We start from the raw sequence: 13,810 nt of genomic DNA, 5'->3' as shown, positions 1-13,810 counted from the left end.
AAAACGCTGCATTTCGTTTCGTTTGTATAATTTTAAATACATTAATAAAATATCCAATTAAGAATTAGATTTTGCAATTAAACTTTAAACCAGAATCGTTACAATCTCTACGTGGAAAAGCAGTCCTATAAGTCCTGTTTATCCATCATACACAATAAACAGGTCTCTGACGTTATTTCACACAGCACTGCAACAGACTGATGCGAACTTTGTTTTACCTGAAATTCAGAAGTCACACTTTGCTCCTCATGATTCTCTGTGTTCTCCACAGCTACTGCAGACACATGTGGTGCACGCTGGAGGCCTTTTGGTCAGTTTGGGATTAGACGTCCTCTGCGCATCGTCACCAATACATTCGTCTGACGTTTAACTGAATATTTTATTTTATTCCATGAACACAACAGGGAGGTATTCAAGGTTTCTTCGCGGATAGGAAGTTCGCTCAGAAGTTGGAGAGCCTCAGGGGGGCGCTCTCATCCTGCGGAACGACGGTAGGGCTCGCTGGTGATGCCCGGGCTCGGTTCTGCTGCAAAGCTGCGACTAGCAGGAAGACTGACAGCTGAGACTCCTCCTCCTCCTCCCATTCACCGCCCAACCTCGCTCTCTGCTCGGGCTGGAGCAACCGATCTTCATTCCAACGCAAACGGAGAGACGAGCACCAACGTCCAGCATGCAGTCGCAGGAGTAACTCGCTCAGGGAATTAATATGTGCATTTCTAAACAGGCAGGTTTGGATCGGAGTACCGCTGGTTCGTTTTGAGCGCGCACGCGTGTTTTATTGGACTCTATAACACCATGCTGATACGGGAAGAATTTGCATCTTAAACTATTCTTCGCTCCGACTGTGGGGATTTCAGTGTGGACCTCGTTAAACGGACGCCGATATCCTGCTGGTACCACTGATGACAAATGCCCGTGGTACCGCGGGGTAGTTCTGAGAACATTCACCGAGCTCTTCCATCGGTCACCACATGCACCCGAGCTACACTGGGTCAGACATCTCACACAGCCCGTGATCAGAAAGTGAGGGTTGTTGGATTACACGAACATTCAAATATCCTTCATATCCTTCGTCTTTTCCGTCCGGTCGGGCTTGGTTTATGGAGAGAAACCCCTGGACTAAAGGTGAAGTTCCTGGACTGAAGGGCTGAAAGAGTTGGAGCGTTTAGGATTTTACTCACTCCTCTACGGGTCTATTTTCATGTCCGAGGTCTCTGGTTTATGACAATGGATTATATGCTGTTTTTATGCAGCTTTCTGCTGCCCCTCACATCGGCTGTGGAAGGTAAGTGCCTTTAAGGTGCACTCGCATGTCCATGTCTTCATACCAAAACTAAATTATTACGATAGATGACCCGTCAGTGACACGTCGAGAGGTGTTCTAATTGGGCTAGTTCGGCATTAATACACCATTTACTTTATATACTTATTTGTATACATATCACATCATGTATGCATTTGTTTGAAAACAGCGGTAGCAACTTGGGGGACAGCTGCGCACCTCCATGTGAGACAGACCACTTCAAATGTGCATAACGCGCGAGGATCTCAGCGGAGAATGGTTCCGATATGTTTAGCCTATGGTCCGAAAATGCAGCCGAACGTATTTGTCGCTCCTTCTACGCGATCGGTGTTTATTCGTATTTAGCCCGGTCCGCTCGTGCACACAATAGCTTATCTTTTCATTGTAGTTGAAAGGAAATTAGCGCAAGTCTGTCTCTCCGCGGGGCGCCCAGCGTTGCGGGTTTCTGCGCTAGTTGCGGGTCTGATGCTCGCTGCGTTTTCAGGCCACTTCTATATTCTAAACTATCTGCTGTGCGCGTAGCTAGGCCAGGTAATAACTTTTTTTTTTTTACCAAAGCTTTGGTAGGCTTATAATTCGAAAGTATATTTTAATATGTTAATCATTTCAATAGTGTTTTCAATTCAGGTTTTCTGTAGATCTTGTTTCCAGTCTTAGGTTGTAGCGTGGCCAAATTTATGTTGCACTCTGTTCATATTACCCATACCTCATTTTAGCTTTTGCTATACTACAGTACAATTAAGTATATTCAAATAGCCGATGCACAGCTAAATATATTTTGGTTCGGTTTTAGGGCTGGATTATTACCCTAGCCAAGTTTTCTTAAGTGGTCATTTATGGTGTATTCATCTTTGTGAGTGTATGATACTGCGACACCTTTATCAGTTACTTTAAGTTAACTGCTCCATATCTTGTAATTTATTATGCTTTTTCACACTGTACCATCCAAATAACCATCTAATGAATTTTATTACAGACGTCCTAGTCCAACACAACTTCGCATATGTCTATAAAATAAAAAAAATATATTTAGCAGGGTTTGAATTAATCACATTTTCAGGTATCTTGTAAGAGATTTCATGTTGTGTGTAGTTACAACGGCAAAACAGTAAGAGTTTGACGGGTTACTTAATGTATCTATCGTAAGCGTACTACTAGTTATGTAGCTTGCAATTCTGAGCGGCTGACTGGTCTGCGCCTGAAGTTGTTGCGTGTTTTCATAAGTATAGTGTAGCTATAACATTGTCGTCCTAACCTGGTCCAGGTCTCAACTAAGCGTTTAATATGGCTTTGTGATTTATTGTCCTCTCCAAGACCTTTTCAGAAACAGTGAAGTTTATGGTTTTCTCAAGAGAGGATTTATCTACAGCAGACAGTGTACACAATCGAGTCCAACACAAACGAGTTACTCAAAAGCTGTCTTTGCTGAACTAATATAATAGTAATTGCGATAAGTACTCGGATAAAAAAATAGTGATTGCAGCACATTAAATATACATGCCAACGCCACCGAGGCCTGCTGTGTGTGTGTGGATTGAAAGTGTTGTGATTGTGTCTGGGCCAGTGGTTCCCCTGTAGGGCACCGTGCACAGCCAGAACACTTGATTGCTCTACGTACATGTAATGCCTTTCATGTTTTCCGAGATAACTGACTGCAGATCACTTTCAGTTGTTCAAGTGACATATGTCCGAGGTCCGTTGACTGTTGTCTGTGTAGTGAATCGTATGTAGCCTATAACGATAGTAAAAGTGCGTTTAGTTTTGACTTATTTGCTTTAAGTCTATCTGCTGCTATAAACCACAAATCTTTTTAAGGGTAAACTTATGTCTTATAAATGGTCCATAGGCCGGAAAGTAACATGGGCATTCATTTATCACAACCGGTATGGACAGAAGATTTTCCCACCTTATTGCATATTTAATTCTATATGCGATACTCAGCCTTTCGCGTGCGTGCTTGCGTTCGCGCGTCCTCGCGCGCGTGTGCGTGAGAGGGAGAAACGCGGAGAGTGTTTACAGGTGAGTGTGATTTATTTAAACGCATTTTCTACCGGACCCATCGCTCAGAGTCTGTTCCGGACAGTCTCACAGACGTGATCATTTGTTCAGGAAATTCAAATCTTGACCATTCCCTCTGAACGTAATGCGATATTTTTTAAAAATGTCCCCCCCTCCCAAGACCTGCATATGATGTTTGTGTGAAATGCTGTGTTTTCTGGTATGCTCGTTACACCGAATTAACATAATAAAATGCCTCAGTGGTTTATCATGGAGTCTGGATTAAAATATTTCACTCAAACATTTAATACCATTACGCATATAACTATAGAACACAAATAGTAAACTGCCATAAGTTTTAAATATGAGCAAAACTATTCCAAGTTTTAGATATATTATTTTGTAGGCCTATAATGTCCTGGTTTATTCAGTCCGATAACTTATAGTCATTTATTCTTAAATTTATTTATTTATTTATTTTTGGCAGCAAAAAGCTAGATCTATTTTCAGGCCTGGTCTTCATTATTTCCTCTCCTCTGCTCCGAGGCCCTTCATCATTATTCTCATTAACCCCAACGGTCGAGAGGCAGGGGCCATTTTGTTCTGAGCACTTGTTCCGAGTCCAGCGGGGAATCTGAGGCACCCTTCATCACACACTCCCTACACACACTACCGACACACTCACTTAGGGCACGACACCCAAAATAAACTTCCATAAGCACATAATCGCGTGCGTTATAAATGTGGCTTACAAGGACAGATTATCTAAACAGAGATCATTTATGGACCATTTGAACTCATAAGTCTACAAAGGAAAGTCATTGACAATTTCCTTTTTGGGTCTAAGTGAAAGTGAATGAAAATATCAGGAATTAATACATTCTGTAAATAATAAGTTGCTCTGCTTACATGTGAATTTCCCGTACATTCTACATTTGAATCTATGTGAGAATACAGCAGTCTGGATAAGAACGTCTCATACGCAGAGAGCGAAGCCAAGCCTGTAGGCTACTGGACTACTTAGACAAACTAAATTAATATTACAAAAAAAGATGAAAACCTAGATTTCGAAGAAGAGCGGAAGAGTTAGACGGTTAGTAGGACACGAAACTCGCGGCAAATATCATTATAGTGAGAGACAAACTTTAGCTTCTTAATATTTAATAGTTTTGAGATTTTTTTATACAATCATTGCATACGAATCATTTTCTAATTTCTTCTTCTTTTTCTAATTTCTTCTTCTTTTTCTTCTTCTTCTTCTACTTCTTCTTCTTCTTCTTCTTCTTCTTCTTCTTCTTCTTATTATTATTATTATTATTATTATATAAGAAGAAGAAGGAGACTCATTATCATCATCGTCGTCTATTAGCATGCATATTGCGGTTAATATGCTAATTGTCAGATTTTTGATGTCGGGCCTGTTCACCCATTTGAAGAGCTTTATTACTGTCTTTTTTCCGAAATGCAGTGACTGATGGTATTCCGACAGTTTTGTAGTTCAGTGGTCAAGAGGTAAAAAGTTATTGTGCCAAAGAAAATCGTTTCTTCATGCGAAAAACGCTCAGTTGAGTATCGTGCCTACGATTAATTTAATTGAATATTATATGTAGCTATTATGTAAAATACAAAAATATAAATATACAAAAAGTATTCACTCTATTTTTAGTAAATATTTTATAGACATATTCAATACATTCAAAAAGTGTTTCTTTTTATGTAAAAAGTAAAAAAAATGCTTCCGATAACCCATATATTTGAACTGCGCATGCTTTAAACATCCTTATCTTTAATATATAATTGAATCACATACATTTTAGTAATATCCAACAAAGTTCATATATAAATGAGTAGATTTTGATTGTTTCTTCAAAATATTTATAGTTTAAACATTTAGATATCGCTTTAGAACCAGTTTTTATATTAATCATATAAAGTCATTCATGTGATTAGGAAAGATGACTATATTGCACTATATTGGATATATGTAAGTCTATGTTTAATTTAAATATGTTTAAAAGTTTTGCAAGTCAACTTAGAAATTTAATTAATTTAGTTATGTGTGTGTGTGTGTGTGTGTGTGTGTGCTCAATATTAATTGAAAACACCATCAAGCTTCATGGGCTTTAATGTATCAGTGTTTAGGAACGGTTCTGGCCTCGGGAGCCACATGTTAAACAGAGGACGTGTATGACGACTGCTGTCTTAACTGCAGAATGTTGTCCAGATCTCAGCGGAGCTCCGGTCCTCATCAGTCCTGGTGTCGTCATCGGTGCCCCGAGACCCAACACTAGTCCTGTAACCACTGACCAAGTCACACTACAATCCAGAACATCAAATGCACTCAAACACACAGAAACACACTCACGTACAAACAGACTAAGTGTTGGTCGGGGAAAGGCAGCAGCTGTAAAATCCGAGGACTCTCGTGGCCCTGTGTGGACTAAGTGCCTGTGCTGACACCCTGTGCTTAATAAATGGTTCTGCTAATTGAAGCAAAGAGGGTGCAGGATGCTGACTGGAATGCAAAGTTCACAGCGTCCAGCACCAGAGCTGGAAGGTGCCGTGCTAGCAGCTGACGGAGTGGAGCTCTGAATCCATCGTCTTTGACACGCACGGCAGAGTGAGGAGCAGATGTGGACGGGGCTGCCATGCCCCACAGTCTGCTCCTGCCAAATTCACCCGACTGCCATGCCCCACAGTCTGCTCCTGCCAAATTCACCCGACTGCTGTCTGCAGGCACCGGGGCAGGACGAGGGAGACAGATAGGGAGGAAAGGAGAGGGAGAGAGATAGGAGGATGGAGAAAAAGAGACGCGGGTAGTTTTCTTTTGCTTTCGTTGAGCGGGTTGGGTGGTACTGGTCAGCTGGGTCTCCTCGGCCAAGCGTCTACTGACAAAAAGAGAAAGCTCACACAAAAGTCACATGATGACAGGTTGCATTAAATCCTTGTTCCATCTCGGTGGTTTTTCAATTCAGGCTTGACCGTGGAGTTTTGAGTTTCTCTCTGGTTTAGTGACTTTGAGCAAGACCGACCACATCAGAGGAGTGTGTGTGTGTGTGTGTGTGTGTTTTTTTTTTTCATTTTTCTCCCTTCATTTCACACTTGTTAGAATAGTATTTATTCCATTTCATTTATATTTAAAAAACTTAATGAATGACCTAGCAGCAGTTTATAATGAGTATATATATATATATATATATATATATATATATATATATATATATATATATATATATATATATATTAATATTCTCCAATGGGTGCAATATTGAAGCCTCGCATGAGTCTAAGCAGTAAGGGGTATCTATATCTTTTCTGATATAATGTCATTACTGAGACTCAGCAACCTCATCGTCTAAATGCCCCTGCCACCCAAACACAAGGGTTTACGTCCAACTAGCAGAATATGTTTGAGAAAATCAAAGGAAGCAATGAGGCCATACGAAAGCATGAGTCAAGCAGTAACATGTGTCTTCGCCTGCGGTCTTATGCACACGTAAACATAAAAATGCCCACAGACACACAGGAGCCCGTCATTTCTGCAAATACATGCCTGCCATGTTCTTCCCAGATGACTAACAGCGTTTTAAGAGCGCACTGCAACAGAGAGCGGCCTGATCACTTCCTGCAGACTTTAGTCCATGAGCTCCTGTCTGACGTTACACATGTAGCTGGGGAAGCAGAAACGTTCTTTAATATTTGATGTTTTTTAATACTTACATCTGTTAAAGCATGTTGAGCCCACCGGGTTTCATCTTTGAAAGTCTCGTTAAATGACCAGTAAAGGAGAGATCGTTCAGGACAGCCACAGGAAGTTACTATGAGTGTTTTACACGCCACCAGACTTTGGGGTTACACGTTAATGGCCGCCTAGACCTTTTGCTACTTTTCAACCCCAGTTGAGCAAATGAGGGAACGTGTGGCCTGGTGGGTCCCGGGGGGCAGAGCCCAAGCCGCAGCTCTGGGTGCAAACGTCCTCCCTGATTAGCGGCCCGCCCATGTGTGAAGGGTTGCCTTAGAATGGCTGCTGAACTTCACGCTGTGAGTCTGGGCCTCTCATGCTGTAAAACACCTCCACACGCCCCTGATCTAACATCAAACGCAGGCAGGAAGCCACACAGCCCTTCTGCTCTGCCCTCGCCATTAGACCTGCGCTAAATCCTCACAGAAGTAGCTCCTCCGTGCTGATCCACAGTGGCCTGCTTTTTATTTAGGCATTGTTATCTCCTGTGATCAGTACGGGCTGGTTTGCGTTAAGCAGTGTCATGTTAAATTCTTCATTGAGGAGCAGTGAGTGTCATTTCTTCATGTGTTAGTTGTGATTGTGGAGACAACTGGAGAAGTGGAGGTGTGAAGGCAGCTGGTACTCTGCACCAAATGTGCTGGTGTCTGGGTAGGTGATTTTACTGTGGCGTCTCTCTGACACCTTTGCATGTGGAGAAGGGAGGAGAGAGACAAGGAATTCACGTGAGGTAAACAGAAGACATCCCCATGTCCCTCTGTGTGTCAGTTGGTCTGCTGTATCTCCATTGGGGAAGATGGTTCTTGTTATACAGTTTAAATATCTTTGATTTGCCAACTGCATATAATTCTGGAGACATTTTTTCTCTTTTGCTGCCTAACTTTCAAATATTCTGAGGTCATAGATACTGAGGTCCTGCTAAAAAAAATGAACATGTCCTGTTCAGTAGCAGTTCAGCTCAGCTGTGGCAGGAAGGAGAAGTGCCTTGTGCCTGCGTGCAGCCCTGCAGCGACAATATTATTGAATACAATTAGCATAATTTACTCTGACAAATGTCTCTCTGGGGTCACAGGGTCACCACTCACATCTAGTCAGACGAACCAGTTGAATCAATATAACTGATTGGTTTATGGTTGTCACACCCAATCGATCAGCCTCCACGTTCACCTTCTTCACAGCTTTCAGAGATTACCTTTTGGAGAAGTATTTCATGACTTGACCTTTGGTGGTGGTGGTGGTGGTGGTGGTGGTGGTGGTGGTGGTGGTGGTGGGGGGGGGGGGGTGGGGGGGTGGGGGCACAGAAGGTGAGGAGGGAGCAATGAGGGTGTCAGAGCTCACCAGCTAGCAAATCCAGCCGTTACGCAGTCAGAGTTCACATCTTCGCCAGCAGCCTACAGGTAGAGACACAGTTCACAGGATTTTGCAGGCGTAGAGACATATTTGAGCATTCAGCCCTTTCACACACACACACACACACACACACACACACACACACACACACACACACACACACACACACACACACACACACACACACACACACACACACACACACACACAGTGGCTGTCTGGGATCCTTCTCAGCAGGGTGCTGATACCAGTCTGATTGTCAGGTATGGCTGCGTGCCCCGGAGCCGTGGTCATCAGAGGCAGAGGGCTTATCTGTTATTAAAGTTCTCTGGACCTGAACCACAGAGATGGGTACAGGGCTGAACAAAGGCAGGAGGGTATGGGAAGAGACACGCTCACTTTCTTAAAGCTACTCAGTATGGTATTGGTTGACCTGTTCAGCTGAAAGGGTGCTGAGAGGCAGGTCAGTAGAAACGTCGGGACAGGGGGTCAGGACTGGAAAAGGGGCCTGGGACCGGGAAGATTTTAGAGCACTAACACACACTCCTTTTCTGCCTTGGAACGGTTCCACTGATCTATTTCCATATCTTCTGTTTAATTAACTCCACCTACTTTGGCCTGAGAACAGAAAGACAACTCCTCCTTTCAATACCTCCTCCCTCTTTTTTTCCCTTTCTCTCCATCCTGTCCTCTCTCTTTCTTTCTTTGTCCCTCTCTTTTCTTTTGTCTCTTTTTGTCTCCCTCTGACTCACATTTTCTCTCCTTGCCATCCAGTAGCCGTAATACGAGTGGTAAGACTCTGTTGCTGGATTTGAATCGTATAGTCTGCTGACAGTGTGAGAGTCAGCATTTGGATAATCACCCGGCCGGGGGGGGGTTACATACAGGTGAATCTGGCCTATCTGATGAGCAGGAGTAACGGCTGGAATTCAGCAAGCAAAAAAGAGCCCAATGACTTGTGCTAAGTAAACGCTTCTGATTTTGCAGGTCTATATTAGTGTTTCTGGTATCGTTGCGAGACCCGTAGGTGGTGTGTTTAGACCGCTCGAGCATCCCCTGTTTGTGAGTTATTATCCAATCATTTTTACTGTCTCTTAAAATGAGGAATCGCAGTGCTGCTTGCTTCATGTGATATATTGCAGAACAAACAGTAAGAGCGCCTCAGCAGCAGCTAAATATGGGTGAATACAGGAGGCCAACCTGGCATGGAGGAAGACATGGAAATTCAGACACACACACACACACACACACACACACATAGAGAGAGAGAGGGGGAGATGTGGAGAGAGATAGTAAGGGAATAATATAACTGTTTCTTTGTTTACTATCTGTTCACATCCCAGTCTGTCTGCAATGTGTTTCTACCTGCAATATGTTTTTTAATCTCCACGTTGTCCTTGGTTTTTTTTCTTTCCATTCTCTCTCTCTCTCTCTCTCTCTCTCTCTCTCTCTCTCTCTGTCTCTCTCTCTCTCTGTCTCTCTCTCTCTCTCTGCCTCTGATGCTTTCTTATCAGGGATATCTTTTAATTGCTGTATTATTTTGCTTGTCTGTTATCTACCCCTGGTGTGGCATGAAGACCAGTTGAGGCCCAGCAGCTGGAAGGCGGGCCTGCAGTAGCCAGGGCTTTGTTCTGCTCACTCACTGATAAGATTTGACACGAACTCCGTGTGTGTGTGTGTGTGTGTGTGTGTGTGTGTGTGTGTGTGTGTGTGTGTGTGTGGGCGTATGTGTGTGCATGCGTGTGAGTGGGCTGAGCCGTGTCTTTGGTTCAGATCAGAGGTGAGGCAATTCTGTGTGTGCTTACGCTTTATGGCATTGTTTCCAGTGCGAAGTAAAACGGTGTATCTGTATGCAGAGCACCTGGAGCTCAGACACCTACATGACACGGCAGACATGCGTTCTCTCCTGCACTTTGGTGCCGTACGGCGTCTGAGAGCAGCCCGTTTGTCCCGCACCTGTTTGCCCAGTTCTTTACCAAAAGAACGCATGTGCTCCACATACAAGGCCAGAAAGCTTCACACAGATGCCACCCAACACCGCCCGACACCACCCGACACCACCATGGGTGCTGGCGTTTAGGCATCTAACAGTGGATGGCAAGCCTGAAGGGACACTAGAGTAAGAGTCAACCGCGGAAGAGTGTGAAACCAGACATATTGACATGAGCGACAAACACCAGAGTCAGATAACCAGGCAGCAGATGGTTTGGTGTGTGAGGGGCCATATTTCACATAGAGAGCTCACTAGTTCCCTTCCCCCGGCCATGGCCTCTGGGACCAGTGGCTAAGAGGAGGGTGATGATTAGTGATTCAATTTAGCCTCCCATCAATCAATGGAAAGGCCGTGGAGGAGACGGCTGTTGGTGCTGATCCTCACCTAAACAAGCATGGAGCTGGTGGGGGTGGTGGGTTCCTCCAGGGAGCAGGCTCCTCTTCCTTGGTTAATTAAGCAGGCATTTTGCCACTGCTCTTACTTATTCATGAAGCCTCACTTCGATCAGATGCCACTTGGTTGGAAGAAGCTGGCTAATTAGTCTGGCACTTATAGTCGATCTATAGCGCAGGAGTCGGTATGGGGCCATGGGAGTCAGCTGGAGATTTAATCGCTATTTAAACTGAGGACAGGAGTGCTAAACTATGTGAAAGTGTGATATATTAATAAGGGAGACAATAGAGCAATACAAGTAGTGTTATAATCATGAGGCCATATACTTAGCAGAGAAATCTGCTGAAACCTTTATGGGATCCTTTCAGGATCTTGAGAAGAAGTGTCTAGGCTCGAGAGAAAGTTGTTTATTGAAGTGAGCAAGTGGAAAGCTGCTCAAACAGACCATAATGACTGCCAGCACAGCTGAACACACTGGCCATTTCTGCGGAGGCTTTCTCCAGCACACGTGCTAGCATCTCACGCCGGGTGGCGAGGCGCTCGTAGCTAATTAGTGGGAGTTGCAAAAATGTGTTTTATACTGACATTATTTATAGTATTAGTTTACATGAACACCCCATGACATTCAGCATGAATGAACCATACAGCCATGCTGAAGTCAGGAACACTGTTACACGATCACAGTCATGCTGCATGAACAGTGACCTGTGGTCTTTTTCACCGTCAGTGACGTCAAAGACGATTTTGTGGGTTTGCAAAGATGCGCCCTGCAGTTGGGTGGTATGTACTTGCTTGCATTGCTTAAAGTTTGTTAATGCTTAAAGTTCATGGTTTGTGAATGTTACCTAATAGAGAATACTTCATGCAAAATATGAGCGAGAGAGGGAGAGAGGGAGAGGGAGAGAGAGAGAGCTTTTGAGTGGTTTCAAGGTGATGGCCTTGAGAGAACGGCCATTGTGGGGGTGGAGTCATGGCTGGCTCTAGTGGCGACAAAGTCAATACAGTGGTGACAGAGCTAGTGCAGTGGGGGTGGAGTCATGGCAGTGGGGGTGGAGTCATGGCAGTAGAGGTGGAGCCAGTGGTGAGACCCACTACGCAGCTGACATTCAGCCCACACCCTGCTGTGGTCACAAGCAGAGCTCACATACTGAACTCATCCTGAGAAATACTAAGAAATAAAATAGTACCTGCGCGTGCATGTTTAAAGAAGTCTGAAGATTCACCTCTACTTAGACTGTTAGGGTGTGGTCTGGAGCTCTGTAATTAGAGCAGTAGCCACCAGATCGCCTTCATGGAGCCAGCATATGTTTGGATTTGTGTGTGTGTGTGTTTGTGTGTGTGTGTGTGTGTGTGTGTGTGTGTGTGTGTGTGTGTGTGTGTGTGTGTGTGTGTGTGTGTGTGTGTGTGTGTGTGTGTGTGTGTGTGTTTAAGAGAGAGAGAGAGAGAGAGAGAGAGAGAGAGAGAGAGAGAGAGAGAGAGAGGACAGTGGTGTGTCCTCCCTAGACCTGTCATTATCTCTTCACCTGCTCACTCCATTCTGAGGCTCCAGCCCTCTTCTCTGTCTTTAAATCTTTTTGTCCCTGTACAGCCTCATTAAAGAGTTCTGCTGCTGGTGATCTGTGGACGTTCTCTTGCAGTTTCATGTTGCCGCCGGCCTGCTAGTCTGGGCGGCATTCCACACACGCTTTATGACTTTGTTGTGATTGATCTATTAGTCACTTATTGACTCTGAATTATTTTGACCTTCTTTGACTCAATCACCTGCCTTCACAGCAGCCGCACTTCATACTCCTCCCTCTCTCCTTCCCGCCGTCTCCCTCTCTCTCATTCTGTCTCTTTTTCTCTCTCCCCCTCTCTCCCTCTCTCTTTCTCCTTAATTTTCTCTTGCTTTCTCCCTCAGTCCCCCTCTCTCTGTCTTTCCCTCTCTCATTCTGTCTCTCCCAGTCTCCCTCTATATCACTCTCTCTCCCTCTCTCATTCGGTCTCTTTCACTCTCTCCCTCGATGTTGTTGTCTCTTGCTCTTCCTCTTATCTCTCCAGATAATATTTCCCAGGATCTTCTTGTTCCCTGTTCTTTCATCGCCCTTTTCCTCTTCTCCTACACCTCTATGGCTGCGGCCACCTGGCTAACCACCCAGCAGACTCCACTCTGTCCCCTCCTCTGTGTGGGGCCCTGTCCCCTCCTCTGTGTGGGGCTCTGTCCCCTCCTCTGTGTGGGGCTCTGTCCCCTGCCGTGTGGTGGTGGTGGCGGTGGTGATGGGGGTGGCAGAGATCTTTGCTGGCCTTAGTTACACATCAATGAGGGGTGAATAATGTATCAGCCCAGGCAGCGAGAGGTGGAGGTTCTCCACACCCCTAACATCTGTCTTCCCCTCATCCTCCAGAGAACTGCTTCAGTTCAGATTGACCACACCCCTCACACCTGCTTCACACAGAGCATGTCAGACCATATTACGATATCTCATGTCTGCTGAGTGTGTGTGTGTGTGTGTGTGTGTGCGTGCGTGTATGTATACATGTGTGCAGGGGTGGGGTAATGGACTTGCGGGGTCATAAGGAGACTGTGGGTTTAATTCTGCACAGGTCAAGAGCTGGCAGTGACCCCCATAAAGAGCAAGTTAATGGCTGCCAGTGAGCTGGCTGTATTCCTACTCATCCACAGTGGATGGCAGGGCCTCAGCTGAGGGAGTGCTCACGTGTGAACGCTAAGCTCAGAGGTTTGACCTCTGATTTATGTCCTGACTACCTTTGACCTGCACACATACAAAGTCAGAGAGAGCGAGAGAGAGAGAAAGAGGGAGAGAGAAAGAGAGAGACAGAAAGAGAGAGAGAGAGAGAGAGAGAGAGAGAGAGAGAGAGAGAGAGAGAGAGAGAGAGAGAGCGAGAGCTCATTGTAGAAAATCTGTGTACCAAGTCTTTATGTAATTCCCTGAACATATGGGCAGTGTTGGCCTGCACTGGATGGTCAGTCTGTCAGTAGGGCAGTCATGGTCTGGTGGTTAGGGAACTGGTCTTGTGACCGGAGGGTCGT

General features: G+C 44.8%; 1 protein-coding gene across 6 annotated transcripts in view; it reads left to right on the top strand.

Annotated features, from left to right (window-relative positions):
* The first annotated feature begins 619 nt into the window (after positions 1 to 619).
* Positions 620 to 13,810, top strand: part of ephb3b (eph receptor B3b) — a 47,168-nt gene continuing 33,977 nt past the window's right edge. For all 6 annotated transcript variants that reach the window (XM_077023877.1, XM_077023875.1, XM_077023873.1 and 3 more), the window contains exon 1: positions 620 to 1,285. In XM_077023877.1, coding sequence (XP_076879992.1) covers positions 1,222 to 1,285 — 64 coding nt within the window. In that variant the 5' untranslated portion in view covers positions 620 to 1,221. The remainder of the gene's footprint in view (positions 1,286 to 13,810) is intronic.

Source organism: Brachyhypopomus gauderio, chromosome 12, assembly GCF_052324685.1.
Source record: "Brachyhypopomus gauderio isolate BG-103 chromosome 12, BGAUD_0.2, whole genome shotgun sequence".
Lineage (NCBI taxonomy): Eukaryota > Metazoa > Chordata > Actinopteri > Gymnotiformes > Hypopomidae > Brachyhypopomus > Brachyhypopomus gauderio.
This window is presented reverse-complemented; position numbering and strand designations above follow the sequence as displayed.